The sequence below is a fragment of the Vidua macroura genome, chromosome 1 (assembly GCF_024509145.1).
Source record: "Vidua macroura isolate BioBank_ID:100142 chromosome 1, ASM2450914v1, whole genome shotgun sequence".
NCBI classification, from domain to species: domain Eukaryota; kingdom Metazoa; phylum Chordata; class Aves; order Passeriformes; family Viduidae; genus Vidua; species Vidua macroura.
Genome location: NC_071571.1, coordinates 65,653,460 through 65,679,890, shown reverse-complemented (window position 1 = coordinate 65,679,890; position 26,431 = coordinate 65,653,460). Strand labels below are relative to the sequence as shown.

The following is a 26,431-nucleotide window of genomic DNA, read 5'->3' as shown; positions in this document are numbered from 1 at the left end:
CTATGCCCCAGAACCTTTGCCAGATCCAGCATGAATTACACACATATGAACCTATGACATATGTAGGATCTGAGAGAGCAAGGCAAAAATTCTTCCCTGCCTCTCTCCCTCATTAATAAAGCCTGAGGATTGCTCTGAAGAGGCACCAGGCTTTCCCCAGAGAATTTGCTTTAACCTTTTGGCACTATATAACAATTGTGTCCAAATTAATAGCTATGAAAGCCCTCTTTATTCCACAAGGGTCATTTGGCTTTGTGACAGAATAAAAGACAGGCTCTGGCAACTGGAGTTTGCAGTGGCCTGTGTGGAAAAGAAAATGTAGTTAGTCAGCTAGGTGGGATTTCAAGGCTCCTTTTCTTTTCTCGATGCCATTCACCTATAATTCTGAGGAATTTCTGGGCTTTCTTCCATATTAAGTGTTTGTGTGTAAACCCTTGTGTGTAAAAAAATGACCTAATGCACAAAAGGTTTTAGCTGTGGAGACGCTTTCCAAAGCCCATTTATGTTCTTTTTCAAAATCTGTGTATGTTTCCAAAAGAATCATTGTAACGTTTTCCTTTTAGAGCAGAGTTTTACATAACAGTTCACCAAATTCTCCTATGCAAAGCTAGAAAGCAACTATGCTATTTTTTTCTATTCAATGCAGCTCACTCCCAGGAGCATTTACTAGAATTTGCTGTGGGCTGTGCACAGCAACGGAATGATTTATTTGCAATTCTGCTATTGTAATGCCATTTAGGAAAACAGTAAAGGTACAGATCTCCCATCCTGTTTCTGAAAATGTATTAATTGAAAAGCCAAGGTTTTTTTTTTTTTTTTTTAAATCTAATTATGGAATGGTCTTTTAGGGGATGGAGGTCATGGTTGAAGAAAGAAATATACCTCCATTTCAATTGGAGATTTAAAAAAGGTCACACTCTGGCTTGAGTGTCACTTTTGAAGGAGAAAAAGAAGAGACCTGTAAGACTGTTTCCTGTGCAGTGGCTGTGGCAGGTACACGAACTTCTGCAGAGGCACAGTGACACAGGCACACGGAGTGGTGTTCGGGGCACTGCAGGCGTACCAGTCACACAAACTGAAGACTTTCCCAACTGCACCAGCAAAAGCTAATTCCTGAGTCCTTGTGTGAAACAGCTCTGCCTGGAGACGCCATGCAGCCTGGCAAGCACTCCATGGTGCTGCTCACCTCAGCTTCTTACTGCTGTCTCCCAGTGGGTGTGTTTTATAATCACACTTCAACAAGGCTTCTCAGTTGGTTTCTTCTAGGGGTCTGTCGGGGCGTTCAGGCTCTGGTTCCCTGGGGAGTGAATCTTTTCACCTGACTGAGCTCTAAGGTCAGGTCAAGAATATAAACAGTTTTCATGGAAGTACCTGGCATGGTGAGTTATCTCCTGTTCTGAAAGCAGCCCTGGTTCTGCAATACTGTGCTCTGGATAAATACAGATTCACCTAAATGGACTCATTACATAACTGAATTCTTTGAGAATTGCACAATTCATAGTGGTGATTGATTTGTCAGTTTCTACATGGATCGTATTTCTCCCTGACTTTGCTACAGTTTGCTAGCTGCCTAGGTTTTCTCTGGACTGCAAGCACTTTTTTACTGAAGCTTTCTGTGACTGGAACTCATCTGCCATGGAAGCCTGCTGGAAGATGCTCCTTTCCTGCCACAGAAACACACTGCTCTCAGTCAGCTGCTCCACAGCAGCTGCCAGTGTGCAGGCCCAGGGCACACAAGAGTGCAGGGAATGCTCCTCGCATGTGTCGGCTGGCAAAGCTGACAGCAGCTCACATACTCCACTTGTTGCTGTGTCAGTAAAGGAAGCTGCCTGCAACTTTCCATGTGTCCTGCAGCTTCTGTACAGCAGTGGAGTCCATGCTGGGATGTGCTCTTCTCTGGAGAATGCAAGAAAGGGCAAGGAATACAGAAAGCAAAGAACGTGAATCTAAAAAAGAGATGTATGTTGGGGTTCTGTATGAAAAACAAGTTTTGAAGAAAGGAAAGAGTACTTGTATTCCATCATATTTAGAAGTACCACATATGTAAAGTTATTTAGCCCATAACTTTCAGGTACCACAAAAATTAATGCATGAAAAAATGTGATTTGATGACATGATATGAATAGATAAAGAATAGGCTTTTTTTAGAATATTCTCCACTGTAGTGCTTTGGAGAGCCGCTTGAGAACAGAGATAACAATGTAAGGCCATGGATGTATAGCAATCTTTAGTAAGCAAATGCTTCCAAACAAACTCATGTTTGATTAAGGATGTTAAACAAATTAAGTGGGTCTGCACTATGAAATTTAGAGAGAGCTGGCAAATCAACAGTGTTTATATAGGTGACTTCTATAGGAATATTTATGCTGTACATTTCGGGGATGTCTCATTTCTTCTGCTAACTGGGCTCAAGCAGACATTTTCACCTGGGGAGTTATTTACAATGATATAAGTTGTACATATAATTGCTAAAATGGAAAGAGTAATAAAGCTTGAGACATGGACAGTATAGTTAAGAAACAGTAAAATCGTGAATTTTCTAGGCCATATTAGTTTAGAATTGTACATGCTACTAAGCTTGTCACATGGCACTTCTAAATAAATTTTTAAAAATATTACTTTATTTTGATACAGAATTTGTAAGAGGTGGGATCACATTCCCTCTTAGAAGACAAACATATACAATATTTGCAATTTTTTAATAACAGAGAGATGGTACTTCAAAATAACATACTTACTTCCATTGACTCCATTGATGCCATCACACTCCATTCCACCAGATATGTGTGAATCTGAAAACAATGATTCAAGTCGAGTCACTGCTTTCTCCAATCTCTCCATCAAGCCATGAGTCTCTGCCATTCTGAAAAAAATCATTATGGATAGAAACAGTACCCCTCTCAGTAAAGTCCTTGCTTCATGTTGCAGTTCTGTTCATCTTGTGGCTTTTTCTTTTATGGTTAAACTCTCATTTTTTAAGCTCTGTCTTTCTGGCATATAATCAGTTGCAGTGAAGCAGCTGACAAAGGGTAGCTTGCTTCTTTGTCAGCAGGGACTCAGATCAGTACTCATCTCTGATTCTTCCTTCTAAGTACCAGGTTCCAACCACTGCTAGTGTAGCTTTTAACAGCCTGCACTTGAACAACTCATGACCAAATGCGTAAGTATGCTCCCAACCAGATACTGAGATGACTGGAATAGTCATAGAAGTAATTGGTAAAATCTTATGCCTACAATGATTTGAGTCAGCATTTAAAGAAACTAAATACAGACACAATTAATACTCTCTGATTTTTGAAAAGGTTCATTCTGAAATTTGCCTATGTCTTTTATACTTTGTAGTAGGACACAGTCATCTGACTGAAGATTACACAGAAATTGAAGAAGGTCTTCTGATTATTTTTCTTATATGATTCACCATCACTTTTTTTCTTACAGAAGTACCCAACATGAACCAGTGTTTCCCAAGTTTTTAAAATCAAATGCTAATTAACATTTGGATAGGAAAAAAAAATCCAGAGGCCTGCCTGCTGCAGTACTTTTGATTTAAGATTAAATAGAAATTAGGTTACATTTTTAACAACTCACACATTGCCTTCTTTCCTCGCAATGTGATTATCTGCTCTCTTACATGTGAGGCAGTGTAGGCATTGACATTTTTGAATATTGGCCAATCTCTTGGGAAAAAAGTGCTATATACCATGCAGAGTGAGAAAGAGTTATATAAGCAAAGGCAAAGCTATGTTTAAATCCCCTATCATTTAATAGAGCGAGTTTAATGTACATGTTCCCCACTTTAGGTTGTGAGTGTTTGATCCTGATAAGTGACATTCGGCAAGGGGTGTATGTGATGATGATGGCTCTTGATTAACATGATCCCTGTGGCCAGTTCCAGCCCAGCCCCCACACTAGGCTGCATCCCCTGCCCAGCACCAGGATGTGCAAAAACAGGAGCAACAGGGGAATGCACATCCACAGCTGGGGCAAACAGCGATTCAGAAGCTCTCTAGGGCCATCATCCTGTGGTGTTCTTCCACAGGATGATTCCTGTATGATTACTAGTACTGCAGAGATATTAAAGAGTAATAGCAGATGCCAATAAACTGCACCACTATGCAACACTCAGCAACCAAATCAAACATTGCTGCTTCAGTGTCTCCAAAGCCAGTGTAGAAAGCCTAAATATTATAATTAATAAGTAAAGTACCATGGAAATAAATGTTTTCATTTACAAACAAGTACTACTAATTCTTATTAATAAAATATAATAATATTTTTCTTCTAAAAATTTAAGCATGAGAGGAAATTAGCTACTAGGACTGTGGAAACAAATGCAAAGCTCTTATGCTCTGAGTCATGCTGCCTTTCAAACAGGGTGGGACCTTCAGATTTTATAATTGTAATGAGGTTTGTGTTTGACCTAAAAGTGAAGCAGAAGATTTTACAGCATGAAACCCTTGAGAGAACCATTCTTGTGAGAAAGTTTTGTCTGGAATTTATGGGGTTTTCCTATTGATATTAAATAAAAAATCAAACCCCCAGCAGAGGATGACATTAGACAGCATGCATATGAACAGTGTAAAAATTCAGAGGGGCTCTCTTATCACAGAATGGGTCAGGTTGGAAGGGACCTCAGAGGGGTCATCTGGTCCAACCTTCCTGCTCAAGCAGTCATCCCAGAGCACATGGCACAGGATTGCATCCAGATGGTTCCTGAATATCACCAGTGAAAGAGATTCCACAACCCCTTTGGGCATCCAGTTCCAGTGCTCGGTCACCTGCCCAGTAAAGAAGTTCTTCCTCATATTCAGGTGGAACTTCTGGGCATCGGCTGCTGCCTATTGCCTCTTGGGCTCTTGCTGGGCACCACTGAGAAGAGCCTGGATCTGTCCTCTTGGCACCCTCCCTTCAGATGCTGATAGATATTGATGAGGTCCCCCCTCAGTTGCCTCTTCTTGAGACCGAACAGGCCCAGCTCCCTCAGCCTTTCCTCATGAAAGAGATGCTTCAGTTGCTTGGTCAGCTTTGCATTCCTCCACTGGACCTGCTCCAGGTGCTCCATGTCTCCCTTTGCTGAGGAACCCAAAACTGGACATGGCACTCCAGGTGTGACCTTACCAGGGCTGAGCAGAGGGGTGGGATCACCTCTCTTGACCCACTGGCAATGTACTTTCTTTATACTGCAAAATGCACACTATTCTGTTTGAAAAATCAATTCACTTAAAAAAAACACACCTTAAATTTTTTGTAAGGTTACAAATATCTTGGCAGGAATGAGATTAATGTATCAGGGGAGCTTCTGAAAAATTCAAACTTTTATGAGAATATTAAAACTTTTCTTAAAACAAAGCACTGTTAATCCTAAAAAATATTACGAGTACATTCTTTTCACATTTTACCCTATTACATAGAAGCCTAAAATGGTGTCTATTTTAGAAGTTCTGTTTTCAACCACTCTTAAGTCTGGATGGTGTAACAAACCATACTAATACATAACACAGCATACAGTCAACTAATTTCATCAGTATTTTAAAATATATTTTTAGTATAGTACCTATTTTTCTTTATGTGAAGATACAGTCTGGTTGGTTGGGGTTTTTTCCATTTGCCTTAAAATTTTCTTTGATGATGTCATCAAATGTCACAAAAATTGTGCACAAACTTCTATGGAAGACCTGTTACTTTTTGGCCTCTTCTGCCTGATTTTGCGTATGAAAGAATCCAATTGTTTGACTACAAACTCAATAATTTGAGTGCACACACCAGGAGGTCTGAGGAGTCTCACAAATGAGCAGACTTATAATGTACTACCCAATAAATGACCTTCTCTAAGACACTAAGAATACACATTACAGTGTCAGAAGTTCAGGGGAACCCAGCTCAAATACCTGAAGGGTCTTTTTATGCAATACTTTCCTACTACAACATAGTCTTTTACTCACTGTATTCTACACTGTTTTATTCTAGTCCCATTAACTGGAGAACTACAATGTTGTTCTTCCAAAAGCAGGCATCACCAGCAATCATAGAATAATATATTGTTAGAGTCTTTAAACAGAAGTAGAAACCACTTTTACCCTAATATTAGGGTTGTCAGGTTTCTATTCTTTTTATATAGACTATTACACTTGATAATCATCATGTTTACACTATGTCTATCTACTCTTTATCTGCACATTTATATAACCCTGAGTACACCATATTTGCATCTATTTATATACATATATGTACATGCACATCATGCACATAAGAATACACACAGTTATGCCTGTCATGTATGAATAAAGTGCAAAAATACTTTTGTGATCACTGTCCATAGCACTAAAAGAGCAATCAGTTGTACATATACGAATCTTACACCTTGCTTTATCATTAAAAGACACAGTGTTATCTACCTTACAAACAACACAGGAATTAGAAGTTACTGTTCTAAACATCCACTGAACAATAGCATGAAAACTCTCTTCATCCATTCTCAATCTAAACACTGACATCTTTGCCTATATATTGGGATTTACATATTTGTCTCATGTTATGACACTTCAGCATTTTCTTGGCCTATATTCAGCTGTTTGTCTGATTACTTTATTCCACACTGCACTCTGTATGGTCAAAGAGATACCACAAAGCCACAGCTCAAAAGGAATCAGAACACAAATGGCACAGCTTGACTCTGTGAAGGTACTTTCTTCCATGACATAGCACCAGAGCTTATATTATAAATAAATAAGACTGGTCTACTTACAGTGTCAAATTAAATCTCTGCACATTAAAGAAAAGAGGATGTAAATATGTCTATGGCATGCTTCCACTCTCATAAAGCATGTTTTTACATCAAGACAGACTATCTCACCTGTCAAGATTTTAATTAAAGATTTGATCTTGAAGTGATTATCAGGGTTAACCATGTATCTTTTCCCAGAGTTGATGCTGACCACCTATAAAGAGTTAAAAATAACAATGCTTCAACTCTCATGTAATCCTTATCCAGCTGCTCTCCTGGTGAAGAAGAATACTGTCCTTCACTGAAAATAAGGTCACCTAGGAGTCAGGAAAGGTGTAAACACACATCTACTGACAAATCATTTAAACACTAACATTGGTAACCATCTCTTGGGCACAAAATCAAGACAGATGATCCACAGCTCTGCCCTGTTTACTGTTAGTGGTATCTTTTTTGGCATGTAGTAGTACTACCATCTGTCATTTCTTCCACAAAAGAAGTAAAGCCAAAACTAGGTAGAACAAAGTATGCTGAAACTCGAAGAGTGGATTTCTTCTTATAGGCAGGCCTTGGGAGATCACTGCTTTCCTCCCCAACTGTCTCAAAGCACCATTTATCTATTATCAAGGGAAAAAAACTTGGCTGTAGACTAGAATTTCCTGATATACTGATCCCAAACAGCAAACTCTAAGTCAAAACACACACGTATATTCCAGTTACTATTGTATGTGACTTACAACAGAGGACAATATTGCTCCATCCTCAAGAAGAAACAAGTTGTAATGAATGCACAGGGAAAAGCAGTACAGTAGCATAAGGGGGAAAAAACATATGATGACATATCTAGCATGTAAAAATGTGGTTTTGAACAAAAAAATGGTGCTACCTTGTTAAGTACGAAATGATTCTCACAAACACCAGCAAGAAATAGAGTACAAAGTTCCACAGTTTGTTTTACTTCCTAGCACTCTATAAAAGAAATTACCTGTTAATTTATTTGCTTTCCTCCCCTGCCCCCACCAGTTCTTCCAAATTCATCTAGCATCTGAAAATTGATGCCAGGTCTCACTCATGCAGATCATCTGATATCCTACATGTCAGATTTGGATTTCCCCACTATGCCAAAAAAGGGCAGATGCTTAAACCAGAATATAGGCAGTAAAGTGGCATTTTAATTGTATTTACCATTGTTGCACTGCCTTGGAAGTGGAAAATCACACTGTCCTTGCAAGTACAGCACCTTGCACATGTCCTTTCTCTCTTAATCTTTTAATAAATTGCTACTAAGATATGAAATAAAATACACAACCCTCCAGATTGCCAGCTGGTACCATCAGAGAGCCAGTCAGGAACATTTTATAGATCCAAAGCACTGTGTCCTCTGAGAGTTCCTCTGTACAATTTATGTCAACAAACATCAAGGGAGGAGAAATGCATTCCTGAATATCCCCTCAAACTACAAAAGCATCTTACAGCATTTCATTTCTGACAAAAACAGACAGCCTGGGTCTGAAATGGCTCTTTTACCTATATCATCATTCATACACCTACAAATCCAAGCTGTTTGGAGCAGGCAGTCTCTTTGCCACCTTTGGCAAGGGACCCAAATTCCTGCTGCACCCCATTCTTGTTCAGACAATAATAACCCACTGGATTGGGGTCTCAGGAGTTGCTCATTCCCAGACAGAGCTTGGAAGCAACTCAGTACTGGCTGAGTGGTAAGGAGGAGCACTTGCAGTTTTTTGGGTTGCTATCACAAAAAGATTCTGCACAGAGAATGCAAAGGGAACAGTGGTGAGAAGAAAGTATGTGTTGGTAGACCAATAGGAACATTACCTTGTATGGTTTGTGTTTTGTTTTCCATTAGCTGTAGGGGAGGAATGTAAACAGAGTCTTCTCAAACTGATGTCAATTTGGATTAAACCAGAAGACCTCTCAGTAAGGCCCTGTGTGAGAAGAATGATTTGAGTTTCAAATCAGAGCCATTTTTAATGTTTTGCCCCTAGATCTACTACAAGCTCATCTGGGAGCAATTAATTCTTAAGTATAGAGAATTATTTAATTTTTAAATCTGGTTAAAATAGTTAGTTTTGTATATCAAACAGTATTAGAATTGTGACTTTTTTTTTTGTTAAGATGGACAGTTGTACCTGAAATAGCAAAAAGACAAAAATGTCTGCATGACTTCTGCTTTTTGTGGATGGATGTACCATTTTGACTATTAAGTTGATCTGAAGTCTTGGCTGACTCTAGTATACTCATCATAAAAAATTTCTCTCTGTACCTCACTGTGTGTGTTAAACCCACTGCTATGCTATGAATGAGTCCCTTATGGCTGTGCATAAGAGTGTGATACATCAATTATCTTGTGTGTGGACTTCTTTCTTTGGCATAACCTATGTGTTTTTAAAGGACTGCTTCTTATAAGCAAAAAAACATTTGCATAGAAGAAGTAAAAGCAGGTTCATGTTGAACCTTTCCCATTTAACCCAAGTGTTTTCCTTTGTCTGGCCTTATGCTGTTGGTACCACAAAGCATAATTTTCTGTTTGGCTGCTGTCTACAAAAACATGTTGAAAAAGAACAGAGCCCTTTTTTCATCCCATTGTTCAGAAAAATTGTAAAACTTGCATTGTAAAACAATCACTGTTTTGACAAATACCTCTAAGACTGTTGATGCATTTTAGATTTCTTATCACACCGCAGTTTAGTCCTGTAATATAGGTGAGTAACTGCACACATTGAGCTGTATGTCTACAAGTCAATGTAATAATAACATGGACTGCAGTTAGGCCTCTGATAATTTAATATGAATTCTTTAAAGTATGGCATGTGTTCATGTATGTGCTTAATATCTCCTCGAGTATCAGTTCACTTTCTAATTATTGGGAAGTTCTGTGAAGAGCTTCTATCCCTTGCTGAATAATTCTGACTGTCATGAATTTTGTGATCACAAAGAGCGAGTTCATTATTTAATGATACACTGAAGCAGTCATGACTGCCTGACAGTTTGTGTAAGCATGATTGACTTAAAATAACCAAGGCAACCCAGTTTCTAAGTACATTCTCCTATTCATTTTATGCTCACTTTTCATGTCACCACTGCTCATAGTCTTTTGTCTTGGTTTTATTTTCTTCTCTCCCTCCAATGGAGTGTATGATTTTTAGTATCTGTCCAATCATCAGAAATGCAGTGGTCTTAGCCACCTCATTTACTATATATTAGTGTCAGGCTCTTCATGTAATCAAGCATCCTAAAGGTCTTACAAGCCATTTAATTACCTGTCACAAGTCCAATTACTGTATATAAGCAGACTGCCTTGCTGAACCGAGAAAATACTGTATGTAGGCATTGATTTTATTCAAGTGCTTCAGTTCAGCTCAGAATAACTGAACAGTAAGATCCTTTATGCCATGGCTCCAAACAAATTGAATTTGAACTCTCTGAAAGGGTAAATTCCACAAAGTACAAATATTTCAATACTTCTGGGATGTGAAGTGAAAAAAACAAAGGAAGAAGTTAAAACTAAGTGAAAGGTATTGCAAGCTCTAAAAACAAAAACTGTGAAATTACTTCTGAAGAAAAGACAAGACTAGATTTATTCAGTACCAAGGTTTGTAACAGTTTCGATTGCTGTGCTGGTGGCCTTTTACAAAGCTTCCATACCCCACTTCTCATGCATATCCATATTATGTTGAAGCCTGAATAGCTGGGCTTGATTTCAGCCAAGTTTGCAAGTGTTCCTGTTTTTACCAGAACATCCTGCTGCAATCTGTGTCTGATGGTCTCAGGCTCATCATGGCTGCTCCACTTAGCCTGTAGCCAGTGGCTCTTCCTCCAGCACAGCAGCAATCAGCAGGGCTTAAGCAAACTTTTTGCCATATGAGTCCTTCCTCTGCTCTGCAGCTCAACTGGGATCTTTACTGGTCACAAAAACTTAAGATCTTCATGCATCTCCCATTCTAAAACTCATCCCACTGATTTTGCAATACTGCTGGCATTGCAATTTGTGCCTTTGCTTTTGATTCAGGATGAAATGGGCCAGCTGCTACTAAAAAAGACCTTTCTATTTAAGGTACTACTTAAGAGGTCCTAAGCTTTAATGATAATCCATGCAACCTGCTCACATACAAGATCTCAGACATTTAACGATTTATCCCTCCTCTATTTCAGTGCAAGGTCTTGCGAAACCCAGAGAAATCAAACTGGACCTACCCTAGAGGCTTGTAAAAGTCAGCCTTTCTGAGAATGGCTGTTGCCTTAGAGGATCCAAAGCGGCTAGGTGAATTAGTCTGCTGTTTCTAGACAATGACAGATTACACACAGAAATGTAAATGATTCTTTGCATTCCTTCCAAAGAGCAATGAATAAAATATTTAAACAAATACAAAACATAGCCTAAAGCTTGGATCTGAGCAGATCTTCTTGGAAAAATGTGCCACTATTTAATTATGTAATTGAGCATTTCCCTGTTTCATTTTCTTATATAGCCCACAAAAGCATTAAGGCTTTAATTCCCAGCATACTACTACTGGTATTTGGAATTCTACAAGCGACCTCTTTGGCTTGCTGTTCCCTGAAAAATTGTGGGTCAGACAAAGCAATTCCCATTAGCGTATATTCAGGAAAGTAGTCTCAATGGGACCTTTTAAATAACAAAAAGTCCCTGAAACTGACAGTCAGAATACCTTAAGAACACAGGTGAAATTAAGACAGCAGTAGGCAGTGTGTGTGTAGACTGTAGTGGTGTCCATGCCACAAAGTCTTGCTAAATGGTGACAGAGGTCACACAAATTTAAGAAGCCCCAAACTCCCTACTCTTGATGAAGCATCTGAATCAGCATAATCATTGCCACAGATGCAGCTGTGCTCATGCATGCTTTTGTCACTTCAGCATACAGTGCTTAGTAAAGGTGTTGCTATTCTGGTATAGTCGTTAGCAGTGACATTCTGAAGAAGAGCCGAATCTTTAGAGTTTGAAGTATTTTGTATTATGTAAGCAACTGGAGTGGACTCTGTACCACATGAAAATGACAAGTTCCCATTTGTCCCCTCTACTGCAAAAGATGCACTTGAAATTTTAGAAAAAGGAATTAAAATTATTTATGTATATCAGGGGTACTTCATCAGGCAAAATCCTTTAACCAGTTCATAATAAAGCAGAAGAATAACTACAAAAATGTATGCCTTATCTATCACAGGTGTTTCTTTGGTTTTGCCCCAATAAGCACAGAATGTTCTCTTTCATGTAGTCAGATGTTCCAGTAGGCAGCAACTGCAGCTATTGATTTTGCTGCTGTTGCACGTGATGTTAGAACTCGTGCAGAACCACTAAGAATATTCTTTAAGGTATTTGACAGTTCATAATTTCTCTCCCTAGAGTTCAAACCAATTGCAACTTTACTGCCACTGACAGGCCACAGGTTAAAGCCTAGATTATGTGATTTTTGTTCAGGTGATGTTGCAAATCAACATCAAGGCTGAGTTGAATATAAGTTGTTTGGTTTCCAGCCCTCCCTACTCACTCTATTCTCCCAGTACCTGCTAATTCAGATTACCATGAATTTTGGACCTGAGTGAATTTTAATTCTTCTTCTTTTTTTTTTTTTTTTTTTTTTAAGCTTAGGGTGCCCATTGTATTTTGCATGGTTAATAAAAATTATACAGTGGGATCAGAATATCTAATCATGGGAGAGAATTTAATATATGTAATCTTTGTACTCTTGCTCCTTATGGTATACTAAGAAGCACTTTTCTCCACTTAAGTGAGAGCCACAGCTGACAAAGAATAATGAAAATATGTCAGAGGTTGGTTCTACCGTAGTAGTAAATAATGCACATCCTCTTCATTTTTATTTAATTGAGAAAACATATTTTATTCATTAAGTTCGGAGTTGTGCCTGTCCACCTTCCACATCTGAGCAGCATTCAAGGGGAAAGACACAAAGGAATCATAGGAATAGTCAGAAGACTTGCATTTTTCTTAAGCCCAAGACCAAAAAGACCATATTGTTGTATGTGCCTGGCTTTGTTACAGAAGGTAGATTGCCTTTGTTCTTGTGCAACCTTGCTCAAAATAGTTATGAAATCCTGGTACTGAAAATGCATCAAAGCAGAAAAAAGTTGACTATCATCTGCATAAGTAATTAAAAGGAAATGCTAGGATAAAAGTTGCACAAAAATTAGAGTATCTGACTCACAGTAATGTCTTAAAAGGCCAGATTTGAGAGTACTGTATTGAGTCCCAACTCATTCCATCTACCACTTTACTATTCTAAATAATTTTTCAAGTTCATTTCTGAAGTAGGATGAGTTTGCTGATTACAATTTCACAAAACAATGAAACATGGTAGTCCATAAACCACTGCCACTTTTGCCTGGCTTAGAAATAAATTTATAAAATCTGCAGGTTTATCCCACTCAGATCCCCTGCTAAACAGATCCCTTCCAACTATTTCCTAATGGACTGGCCTCTGTGAAGGGGGTATTTTCCATCGCTCAGAAACAAACACATTAGGTAAGGTATATAAAGAAAGCTTTCTTCCCCAAATGGTCTTTGTTTTTTAAGACTGCCCCTACACATTACAAAATCTAAATTCTACTTAATAAAAATCCTCACTGTTAATGCTGTAATGCCAAGATACTACAGCAATCCTCAAAGCAAAGGACAGATTGCACATTTTCAGGTGCGGTCACAAGAAGTTCTTCTCGGCTTTGTGCTGGCTGCGTCTCTGGGGGAGCGCTCCTGATGTCAAGTCACTGAAAAATGCAGGACCTCGGCTTCACGTGTCTTCATTTCTGCCTTTCTCTTGCCCCCTCTGAAAGCCACCTTGTATTTGAAGTATCCTTTATATGTTATGTAAAGGTATGTGTTATGCCTTTAGGTCGCTCACCCATAGATGCTATTTAACCCTTTCTTCTGCGCTAAACCTGTAGGCTCTTCTGCCACCTCTACCACAAGCACACCTCCGGCTCCAAGGGCGGGGGGATCCAAGGGCTCGGCGCCCCAACACCCACGGGCACTAGAGCCGCCTGCCTCAGAATTAGATCATCTTACGCTGATTAAGAGAGTTCAAGACCGGCACCATTTGACAGCCAGGTCTGCACAAACAAGCCGAGGGCATTTTAATAACCCGTCGGCTGCCGGGACCCGGAGCGGGGGCTGGGGCACAGCCGAAAGCACCCCCGGAGTCGCTCCCGGCGCTGACGCGGGGCTTGGCGGAGGAGATCCGGCTTCGACCCCAAAGAGAATCCCTCCCGTGCCGCGGTATTTCGTTCGGGTCTCCCCTCTCCCAGCCCAGATCACTCCCTTCCCACTTAGCACCCGGGGAAAGGGAGGAAGGCAGAGAGGGGGAGGTTTTCCGTGCGCAGCCCGGCGCAGGTGACAGGAGGGAAGTCCGGGGCAGCGTGGGTCCCTGACCCAGATACCTCCGGCGCACTACCCGCCCAAGGAATAACTCTGCCGCCCTGCCGCCCCCGGCCGAGCCCGGAGTCGTCCCCACATCACTTTCCCTCATCCCCAAGATGTCCGCTGCGGCTGCTCCTGCCGCCGCCACCGGCGGGAGCGCACCCGCGGCCCCGGCCGCGCTGCCCGGGGCCAGGGGGGTCGGGCCGCTCCCGGCATCCCGCCCCTCCTGCCGCCGCCTGCTCTTGAGTTACCTGTTTTGATGAGTCGCGTAGCCTTTTTTTCCCCCCCTCCTCTCTGCAATGAAAATCCGCGGTCGGTCACTCGCTCCCCCCCTCCCTCGCCTCGCCGCTGCTCTCCTTCCTCCTCCTCCTCTTCCTTCTCCTCCTCCTCCTCAGCGGGAGCCGGTGTCAGTCAGTCACATCAGCTGCCCGGGCAGGCAGGGAGAGCAGTGCCCAGCAGCTTCCGGGAGTGCCAAATAAAGACAAGTCCAGAAAGGGAGAGAGACGGTGGCAGAGATGGAGAAAGAAAGCAAAAAGTGGGTGGAGTGTGAAAATGGAGAGAGAGGGAGAGGGAGAGGTGTCTCACGGCAGCGGTTGGGAATCTGCGGGGAAATGGCAGTGGTGGAGCATCACGGAGGAGCAGGGGTGACTGCAGGCAACCCAGGGTGGAGGGCACCCATGGCCACTGATATATGGTGGCCCTGCTTTTGCCTGTCAGGCACAGCTTGAGAGGGTTGGAAGTGAGCACTCCACAAGACACTGGTCTGGTCCACAGTGGGAAAGAAGAGTGAGGTCCACGTGGAAAGCATCAGATGCCTCACCTCACATGGCAGGGAAGGTCGAGGGCAGCCTCATGTACACCTTGGTACTTCATTGCCTGCTCTGGGCTGGACTAAACTGTGTCAGCCTGACCACAGCTGTAGCTGGGCCCATGGTAGGGCTGCTGCCTTCATTCAGTGTGGCCATGAAATCAGGACTTCCAGTGGGCAAACCCTCGTGCTTAGGCCTCATTTGTCAGGCTCGCCAGGCTTTGCACCAGTCTGTACCCCGTGCCGAATGGAAGCGTGAGTGTTCTGCAGTTGTGCGGTGCTTGTCGCCATGTGGTCCCAAGGGACGTTCACCTGAAATCTGCTTCACATGTTGGTAGCAAATGAGTTGGCTTTCTGCACAGAAATCTTGGGAGAAGACCACAGCCTCTAGAGAAACAGTCTGCTCTTGAATGGAAAAAAAAAAAAAAAAAAAATCATTAAATGGTTATAATAAAAAGGAACACGTATATTTTTTCAAGTCAATATATTTTTCAAGTCAACCATGTGGTCATGCGAAAAACGGTAGCACATTTTTCTGTCATATATGCAGCTTATTTTAGAAGAATTTATGTTTCATTTCTGATGGTCTGACAACAGTACTATAAAACATAGAACATAAGGATTTGTTTTAATTGTGCAGCAGTTAAATGTGGGCTGAGGAAAGTCATATTTTAACAAGAATGCCATGGTTAATAGCAACTCACAGACCTCACATGCCTAAAGTCGGTGTTAATCAAAAGCAAGCAGACTGCAAGGATCTGTCTGGGATCCAAACTCAGTAATGCAGACAATGTAATTGGCATTGGAAATTGCAAAAAATCACTGGCACAGTTTCTCCGTATGAAGTGAAACGAACTAGTTCTCCTTGGCATATACAAGCAGCCAGATGAAATCAACAGAACAGCACATGTTTTAAACCAGAGGGTCTTGCCAAACCTTCCAAAAGGGTAAAGGTAGTATGGAATTGAAAACCTGATTGAAAAAATGCACAGAAGACAGAAACTACTCAAGAGAAATTAGATACAAGCCCAGAAGATCTCCTTCTGGAAGGAAAACCCAGAAGGATTAAGAAACAGTGAAACTACTACACTTAGAGTAAAGCTCCAGGTCTGTATTTCTTACAACTCAGAGGGGAAAAAAATCTCAAGACTTGTGTAGTGTCAGCATGATAAGTTGAAAGTTTAGGATAATAAATGCAATAGAGTTTCTGTAGAATGTCAATTTAATTTGGGAAAATGTGTTCTAGTTAAGTGATGAAAACTTTTATAAGCTCTTATTGTAAGAGCTCAGTTGAGCACTTCATATCATCCTTTTAAACAATGGGCATACAGAAAAGAAGGAGAAACTATGAGGCATTTCTCTTCTATGGAAAGTTTTATGAAGCTACCAAACGACCATATGCCCTACATGTCTAAAACATGTCTGCAATCCATCTTCGCTCCTGTCTTCTAGTGCTTTCTTTACAAAACAGTCAAGTTATTTCTTCTTATCCCAAGGAGAATTGTGGCAAACCTAAAAGGCTTAGTATGAAGTAAAAGGAACTACAAGAAGTAATAAATTTAGTAAGAAGATAAAAAAAGGAGATTCAGTAACTGTAAAGTGACCTCATAAAAGGCAGGAAACCCCATGGCAAGCAAAAATATAAGATGTAGTGCCTGAAAATGCTAGAGAAGAAAGCCTTGTGGTTTCTGTAATAAATAAAGATAATATGAAAGGGCAGTTCTACTAAAGAACTTCAGAATTTTCAATTCAGGCTGAGCAACATCCCCCTAAAGAGAAGAAAATGAGAGATGTGCAAATTTTGGATTTTTCAAAATATTGTTTGTGCAAAAAAATTGACCAGATGACATGCATTTATTCTCTCCCATCAGGAAAAGGGCTTTGACAGCATTAAAGAATAAGTTTTGAAAGTGGTATTGGAATTGGCATCAAGTGAAACACTGAGCAAGGAATGACTGGAACATCAGGCCTTGGGGCTGGCCATTTTGCCTTCAGTCTAACAATACATTCATATATACAGAAAATACATTGATGCCTGTCATTGAAACATTGACAGTTAAAGATTTTTATCTATGTACTTTTTTAGTGAGGACAGAGTCACCAACTTCCAGATCAAAACATTCCAAAAAAGCCTTAAAATTCTAATTTAGGCCATAGTCCTCTTGAAATTTTGAGGAGCTCTTCCTAAGCAAGAGGGGCAGTAATAGCCCTCTTGCAGGAAGTTACCCAGTTAAAATGTAGGTGCTCATGGAGTGTAGTAGATTGGATTTAATATAACTTTATGATTCTTTTTTAATTTTACTTACTAACTTTGCTGCTGCAGACAATCTGTGCCAAGGCTGACATGTTTTATTCCCTTTTATAGAAGAGTGTATTTCTAAAGTTGTGCAGGGATCCCAAAGTACACATCAGAAGCCGTAGATACAGGCTATCAAAATCTCTGTAGAATGACAGCATTGCAACCTACTTAGAAGAAAATACTCTGGTGCATCTTTTACTTGCATACATGGTTTTTCCACAGAAGAAGACTTAAAAATGTTAATTGTTACTTTCCTAGTCTGTGTTGAAAATGGACTGTGTTGAAATGTATATGATTGTAAAATTTCTCTATTGGTGAAAGTTGCACCTAAATGATTCATAGACAAGTCTGGAGAAAAGCACAAATATTGTTGCTCATTGCCTTAATTTCATGCAGTCTATCTTTCCTGAGGAAATGCAGAAAATATGGATTAAAATTGCAGAAGCACTTACTGTTGTGAAAAGAAATTGGAATATCATGTGAAAATCTTGGTAGCTTAAATAATATTGGAGTGCATTCAGGACATGTCAAGATGGCTTTTGCTTACCAAATCTGCTGTTTAGTTTACAGAATTTGAAAAACAGCATATAGCTAATTAACAAAATGTATCCCTGAAGAGCCCTTTATCTTGTGGTTATCTTGTACAAATCAAGTGTCAAAACACACAAGAAAAAATAAAGAGAAGATTCTGCCAAAGAAGTGGACGACTTTTCCTCTTTCAAACTGGGGTGAAATCTGTCATCATTCAAACTGTTCACCTGTAAAATATACAGGCAGATTCAAATTACATTTCATTTTATAGCTGTCACTCTACTGCTTTTTTATCTCTTCTCTGTATTCTTTTTTATGCAGTAAGCTCTGGGAGTGTGGGCTCTCATAATTGTACATTAATTAGTTGCATGCTTCTTTTTAGACATGGCAACATAAAAAGTTAAGTAATAAGCACATGCTTATCATTAAAGTGTGTGAGTAATGGCATCCCCATGTAGCAGAGCACTTAAGCATTCCCATTGTATTTAAGCAGCTTGTCACATAGGGATGGAATTACTCACTTCTTTATAATTCAGTATATGTTTAAGAGCTTTGCTGATTCCAAGGGGAAACTGTTCTGATCTCAAAAATATTAGTATTTGTGACTACTTTTACTAATGGTAGTTGTGTCGTTTAATTCAGTTCTGTAGAGGTTTTGGGAAAAGTTCCTCAGTGGATATGGTAGGCTTGGGCCTCAGCTCTGCTAAGTATTTACATTGCCCTGTCTGTAGATGATCATGGCGTACAGGCTCGTGTTGTGGTTTTGCTAAACAACCTGTTTTATACACTGCTGCATTTTGATATGGGTTTCAAGTGATGTTTTGTGGTTTTCATTTAATTACAGGCAGAAATTTGCAAGGAACTTCAAATTTGCTCAGTCAAACTTTGATGAGCAAATCTTCTAAGTATGTGAGTGTAGTGTTATTGTGTCGCCTTGAACTCTGTTGGTATGTATCAAACCTATGGAAGTAGTATTCAAAAGGAAAAACAAAGTCTTACTCATTGATCAGTGTTAGTTTTCCCATTTTAGAATCTTAGCATTTCTGTTTAAGCTTCCTGGTTCTGTTTTCACCTTCCTTTCAATCTTGGGATGCAGAAGATTCTTTAAGAGAGACTGGCAGTATTCTCTAGTGCCCCAACACAACTAAACAAAGCAAGCTACTGCTTCCAGCTTAGTAGTTGAATGCACAGTTCTGCTTTGGTAGAATTTCAGGACAACTTTACCATGATGCTGGCTCACTGTTCCAGACCCAGATGTGAGCTGTGAAGCACTTTGTAGGATAATTGCAGCTAGTTAAATGTCCATGCTCTCAACCTAGTCTTTGCCAGTGCTTGTAATCCATATGCAACAGAGGAAAATTCAAGTGTACCCAAACACAGCTGGAAGTCAAAACCAAATAAAGTGTTTCATGGTCATCTTCATGCCACAGCTTCTTTGACTCATGTGTCCCACCATCTCTGAAGCTCCAGTCACTTTCAGAATGTGCAAATGGGTCAGGCATGGAAGTCTGGTGTTTTAATTTGTGTATTCTTGCAGCTGCATTTTTTTATTAGGACGTGACATTTTTTTCCTTGTTGTTTGCTGCTGTGTTTCTTTCATCACCGTGTGTATGATGGCATCACTGTCGTGATCAGAGCTTGTCAAGACTTGCTGTATCTACATCATCAGTAAAATGCATCAGTCTTTCTCCATGTTCTACTGGTAGTTAAAATCCCTCATTTAGTGATCAGTCAAAGTAATTTTTGCTTGTTGCTGGGGAGGTTCTGACATGACATCATTTTCTTTCCCAGTAAATCCAGGTTGTAGTTTGTTTTATTTTTCCATCTGCTAGAGGTAGAAAGCATAGAGTCAGGTCTAAACTTTTTTCTGGGAAAATTTAAAAATGATTACCCGAGATCAATATTCTTGTTGCATAGGAAAGCCCTGACAGCTGGTGCAGCAGAGGTACCGGAAAATCCAGATGCACAGAAAATAAGACTTTTTTCCTGAAGAGCTGGGGATATTTGAGATTCTTTTTGTTAATGAATTCAAAGTTTACTGTGCAAACCACTGGGCTTGAAACTTTTTTGTTTGTTTGTTTAAAATACAGAATTACCTGATTCTAGGGAATGGTGCTTCAAAGAAAACACCTAAGTGTGAAATATTTGTGATAAAATCACATTAATTGATAATTTAATAAGATTTCTTTACAGAGAGAACACTTTGTAGGACATAATCAAATAGCAATGTGGGCAGATAACCAATGTGTATTCTGAAAGATATAAATTTAGTGTTGTTCCAAGCATTTAAATAGACTATTCCCTTATTTAAACAGTGGTTCCTAAGTAGTGTAACCCCAGTTGTGGTCATTAGAGGCCATGTAAATAAAAGAAAAAGCCCCTTAGAGACAGAATTCCTCTGTTCTTCCTCAATAGTTAATAAGCTGCCAGGTGGCATTTGCTACCCCCTTCTCCCAACAGTGTACCTAGTTGGTTTTGTCCATCTCCAAGCTCCTTTGCATTGTGTGGGTGAGGGGAAAGCAAGAAAAGCACTCAGTCCCTGTTAGATCAGTTCACTCAGGCAGTAAATAAAGACCTTTACCTCTACATAGTCACTATGCTTGGTCTTCTCCTGTAAGAAACCATTTAGGTATTGACAGGTATCTTCTGTAAATACACTTACTACCCTAATATAGAGGGGGCAAACCCATGAGTTTTGAATGTGAGTCTTTGAAACATTTTACCTAGTTCTTGAAAGAATCTGAGGTGCTTTATGCTTTTCCCCATGCAGAATGCCAGGCACACAAGCAATGTGAGTTTTCTTCTGCTCTTTGAACCTCTCCCTCAACCGAGAACTTGAAGAGTCAGGATATCTCAGTTTTATATCTTCTTGCAAAATGAAACTGCTGGTGAGGATCCCTAGGTACAGTACATTACTTATAATATTATGCAGTTTTGTCAGCCTAAATTATTATTTTGCAATTTATGACTACCTAGATTAGGGATGCAGAGCTGATCAGGCACAGCAGCACAGAGCCTAGCACAGTAATTTACTCCAGCTTTTATATTTTTCATAGCAAATGGAGTGGCATATTTTTATTTTATAATATTTTGGAAGCTTTTTAAGACTAGGCCCCTCTTCTGAAATCTTTCTCAATACATGATTTCCCCATACATCTATGGCAGAAGGATTTCCTCTGTCGAATAAAGAAGGTGTTACTTTGGAAATATAAAGCCAAAAAAGGTTTTAGGATGAATCAAGCTACGGAATAGAATAGAATAGAATAGAATAGAATAGAATAGAATAGAATAGAATAGAATATTTTTGTTGGAAAGGACCTACAAATGATCATCTAGTCCAAATAGCCACATTACCTTTTTCTTTTTTTTTTCTCAGTAAGGGAGGAGGAGCAAAGTAAAGTAACAAAACAGAAAGAAAAGTAACAATATACTTAATTTTAATATCTAAAATGGATTTGAGGAACTATAAATATTTCACACTGAGAGGATGAAATCCTGTTTCTCTTCAAGTTAGTAAGTGTTTTGTTGCTGGCTGACAGGGTCAGCATTTCACCCTACATGTCTGAATGAATGTTTTCCTTGAATAAATGTAGGCCAATCATGTAGGCATCAGAAATAATATTTTTGTTTCAAAACCAGCCATTTATTTAATTCTTATTTTCTTACTTCCCTGTATTTACAAAGGCTCTGCATATATTGCACTGTGTTTCTAAAAGCTATCATTTTCTTTAGAAAAGAATATTGTTTGCTCTCATGAATAATTTATCTTGGAGTTCTCTTTTAATCCCTCATCAGATGTGCTGTTCTTGTATCTTCATAAAGGAAAAGAAAGGCAAACAACACTCTAAGGCTGATTTATGAATTAGACCACGAACAGTAAAAATATATAAAACCTTGGTATAAATAAGGACTTCAGTTTTGATTCTAATTCAGTTGTATCAGTACTTCTGGAACAATACTATTGATTATATACAGATTTCCACTATTCTAACTGACTTATAGAGTATGAAAAAAAGCATAAACAATAAATATGATGAAGATTTGATACTTAACCTTGAGATGATAAGGCTAACCATATATGTAGGTTTTGAAGGGAAAAAATACTTGGAGTACAATATAAATGAAACTGTGAATAGTATGTAATTTATAATATTTGTGAAACAAATAGTTGATAAAAGAACTTTTAATCCAACTTCCTATATATCCCATTAGGTTGAAATATAAATAGTTTAGATGCAAAGGAAAAAATATAGAAGCACTTTCATAGACAATCTGTGGTCTACAGGTGCTTGTTATTAGATTACTATTGTTCATTTGATGTGCATATCAGATTAGCAAGCAACCTTTCCCTGTGAAGTACAGGTCTATCTTGTCCCTCTGATCTGTAGGAGGTCATCTACCTCTACTGCCCAGCTTCTGAACTGGGACATCTCCAACTCATTTTCCCACTGTAAGATAGACTCAGGCACTGCAGATTTTGAAGCATCAAAACTGTATGTTGTGGTATTTATAAAAGGTTAAATGGTTTTAATGTAAATACTTGGGTATTGCCATGAGGAATGTATTTACAAAGTCAAACCAGTAGGCACTCATCTGTGCCATGGCTTACAAAAGGTTGTTCATGTATCTGAGCAAACCAATCCTGAAATGTCAGCCTCTTCCAGCCACCAGCTTCATTCAGCCTGTAATAATCAGCTAAACCTGTTCTGCTTACCTGTGCTTGGCTGCCTCAGCGTGGTTCAGTGGTTTGTCTGTGTTTTCTGTCACCTCTTGTGCATGTACCTTAGAGGTCAGCAAAGTTAGGGGCTATACTGCGGGCCTCGGGGTCAGCAGCAGCAGGGAGTGAATTGCAGAGTTCTTCTGCAAAGCACTTAATAAAAAGAAAATAAAATGTGTCATAGGAACACTGGAGTGAAATCTTGTGGGAAAACAAAAGATAAGATGGTCCCCTTAACATTCTTGGAACCACAGGCTCATCTACATCATCAACTGTGCTGAACAACACTATAATATAATTATAATATAATATAATATAATATAATATAATCCCTTTCCAGAGTAATTCATCAGTATTTATAATGATTAATCAGCACTAATGTTATAAAATTTAAGAAGTTTAAATCTTTCCTGAAGTACGGCTTTTCCAGGAATCCCTGTGGTATTCATAACATATCTTCCTTAAAATGTTAATTTTAGTGTTATTGAACAAATTCGATAGAGAACCTGATGTGCTGCACATATGGGAGTTCCTGGAGATTGATTATACTGATTATTGTGTGATACAGATCCCCAGCCTAAAGGTTGTATGTATATCTTCTGTGGTAATTTACTGGTCAATGAATAAAAGCCGAATAGAAGGGACAATTGTTGTTTCAGTATTACTAGTTATTTTGATATTCGTTACTACATTTTCCACTTTCCTGTTGGCATTTTGGATGTGTTATATAACATCAATCTCAACCGTTTTAATATTTTCATTTTCTGAAATGCAAATACTAATTTTCAAGAGTACAACCAAAACTCAAAAGTTACAGTGTCATATTTCTGACTCTTGGCTCAGTGACAACAAATAACAAGCGTTGGACCTCCTTAGTATAGGTGAAAATACACTTATTAATTCATGTTTCCTGATACTCTCCAGGAGGACAATGATGAGCAAAAGCTCAGCTCCTCAGAGGTGTTTAGGTCTTCTACAAAAATACATTTCAGTAGAGAGACTTGATGGATGATGGGCAGTGCATCTTTATGTGTCCAGGGGCTGTTTTCAGTAGTTGGAAGTTCATACTGGCGCCTTTCTGAGCAGAACACCTGCTGACTTTAGTCCATTTTTGTTTGAGAGAGAGCCTCAGGTTTAAAGGTCTGTTTGTTCCAGGGTGATTGAAGTCATCACAAGTTTAGTCATTGATTTGAGAGAGCAGGGTGGCAGTTCTTAGGGGTCCACTCCTGTTGCAGCCGAAGTCTGCTTGAGTAGTTACCATTATTTAATAGAAGATAGCTCTAATTCAGGAAATAATTAGTAAAAATGACCTTAAACCCTTGTGCAGTTGAATCAGCTCACCTTTGAAAAAGTCTCTCTCCTTCAGATGGTGGGGCTATTGACCGGAACAGCAGTAGCAGCTGTTGTGTGGGAGTGTGAGTGTGTGTCTTGCCCGGCAACCTCATTCACTGACAGTGGATTTCCCCTCCCACGCTCCACCTGCGAAGGCCGTGACTACTCAGTTTCTATCCAGCAGCAGTGGATGCAGCCTGGCATTAATACTTGGCTGGAAAGCTGTTGCACTCTCCCTCTTTCAAAATTTTGGGTGCTGGAAACACACATCCATCCCCCCACAAAATGCAAATTAATGACCTTCAGGATAGGTGGAAGGAAAGGTGTGACTGCTTGCAGAATTATAAATAGAAATGAACCAGTGTTCTATTGTGACTGGTTTGTTGTGTGTGTGTGTGTATATATGTATAGACAAATAGAACATCTGTTTGTATAAGGAATTGCAGTACTAATAGTCATAGTGGCTGCTCCTTTGTTGTCACTATACACATTGAACTGGAGACTGTGCTGTTAAAATACTCCATCAAGAATACAGAAATATCTGTTTTTATCTCTATTTTTTTGCCAGTACTTCTTTAGTTTGTAACTTTATTTAAAGAAAAATGGCCACATTAGCTCGTTTAATTTTATTTTGTTTTATTTGCATGATAGAATATGTAAAATACAATGCATAAAATTGAATAACATGTAATGAAAATATATTTAATATTAACTAATATTTATAAGCAGAATAAAATAGGAAGTTTATTCAATTTATGAAGTATAGAAAATATAATACATAAAAATATCTATCAGAGAATCCCAGAATTTTTTATGTTGGAAGGGACCTCTTGAGGTCATCTAATCTACTGGCCCCTAAATTATATTTTTTTTCCAAAGAAAGCAACTTTTTCATTTCAGCAAGAGTGGTTTCATACAGCTTCTTCTGTCTTACTTAAACAATTTGTTTGATGCATCTTTTAGAAAGGAAACTCAAGATAAGGATATAGATTACATAAAGTAGAGAAAAGAAACTCACTTTTTAGAAAATTAGTAATTTAATGTAGAAGAATGATCACAAAGTTCAGCAGTGTCAGCAGCTACTGCTCCTTTGGAACTAATAATAATAGGATGATTTTTTAATAGCATCTATAATTCCATATCTGAGTTATTCTATGATTCTTTAAAATAATCATTCTAATTGTGGATGTGTCACCTCTTTAAAAACTGATTTGTTCATTCCATGTCTGAGCCACACCCTGAAAAACTGAAAGGCTTTGCACATGCCTGATTTAAGATTTAACCTAGCATCAGTGTTAAACCTGTTATAGTCTGTCATTCTCTCGCTGAAAATGCTGTGGGTTTCTATTTGCTCCTTTAGCAAATCAATTATAATCTGCCATGGCTTTTAACTTAATTCCTGCAGCCAAAAGTGCACAAGGTTCTATTCTTCCACAGAAAATAATTGGAGAAAAAAAATTCACTGCCCTTTTTTTTTTTTTTTAATTGCATTGAATGTAACAAGAAGAGCCAGCTTGATAGCACTGTAAGCTAAACTCTCATAATTGTGCCAAAAGACAATCAGAGCTCCTCATACAGACACAGAAACCTTCAGCCTTTCACCCATGTGCAGCTGGTTTTGTGTGTTCTTACAGCGTTTTTCAGCAATGTCTTAGTTGCTGATAACCGAGAACTGGACTGGTATCACTCCTGATTGTTCCTGGATTTCTGAAAAGGTTTTGTGAGAATTTAAAAAAAGGGTTTATTAATTCATGTTTCTTTAGGCTATCATGATGCTGTAGTCTAAAAGATCCCTAGCTTTAGAGCTGCAGAATCCCTGGGAAGTTCAGGAATGTGACTCTGCAGTGACCTTCTGTGAAACAAAGGTCAGCAAGCCACAGGCCGACTTGCCAAGTCAACTGGTTTTCCCTGTAGACTAAAGCTTTGTGGTCTTATCCGCAGATCTGTTAGGAAACTTGGCCAAGCTACTGCTTTTTGTTGTCTGAGGCACAATATGTGTGTCGAATGAAGTCCCATACGAAGAGAGCGATTTCAGTAAATGGAAGTAAACTTTGTGTTGAAAGAGCTTAAAATCCATCCTGTGGCTCCATATGTGTTATTTCCAATTTATTACTGTTTTAATGATTTCCTAGACTCATTCATAGGATGTGTTTTTGTACAAACCTTAGTCCTATTTTTATGCTTTGTCCTCTCAAAGTTGAGAAGGATGGAACTTAATTGGCACATTAAGGAATTATCTTCCAACTATTTGGATAGCTTGGGATCAAAAAATTACCTCATTACTGCTATTGATACCTCATTATTGTTAATTCATTGTTTCCTATGCCAATGACCTTTTAAACACAGGGGTTTAATTCCTTTATTTTAGGGGATCATTTTAGAAATACGAGATCTGGAGAGGCCATTGCCAGTTATTTTAAATAGAGTCATAGAAATATTTTGACAGTTGGAGGTGACTTGGGGTAGCAGTTTTGCTTTGACAGTGTTGTGGGGCTTTTTAATTTTGAATGAAGATTAAATTTGGACCATGACAAATAGGTGATATTTTCCCCTCTTTCTTCAAACTTCTGTTTTTGTGAGAAATGGGCCTTAATACTGAAAAGGCTGTGAAA

General features: G+C 39.1%; 1 protein-coding gene across 2 annotated transcripts in view; it reads right to left on the bottom strand.

Annotated features, from left to right (window-relative positions):
- CAP2 (cyclase associated actin cytoskeleton regulatory protein 2) overlaps positions 1-14,453 on the bottom strand; it is a 67,391-nt gene extending 52,938 nt beyond the window's left edge. The window contains exons 1-2 of one of the 2 annotated variants that reach the window (XM_053976606.1): positions 14,384-14,453; positions 2,739-2,863 (exon numbers count right to left, since the gene is read on the bottom strand). In XM_053976606.1, coding sequence (XP_053832581.1) covers positions 2,739-2,862 — 124 coding nt within the window. In that variant the 5' untranslated portion in view covers position 2,863; positions 14,384-14,453. Of the gene's footprint in view, positions 1-2,738; positions 2,864-8,560; positions 8,618-14,383 lie in introns of those variants that run through there. The other variant, XM_053977407.1, reaches the window with a different exon arrangement.
- Between the last annotated feature and the right edge of the window lie 11,978 nt (positions 14,454-26,431).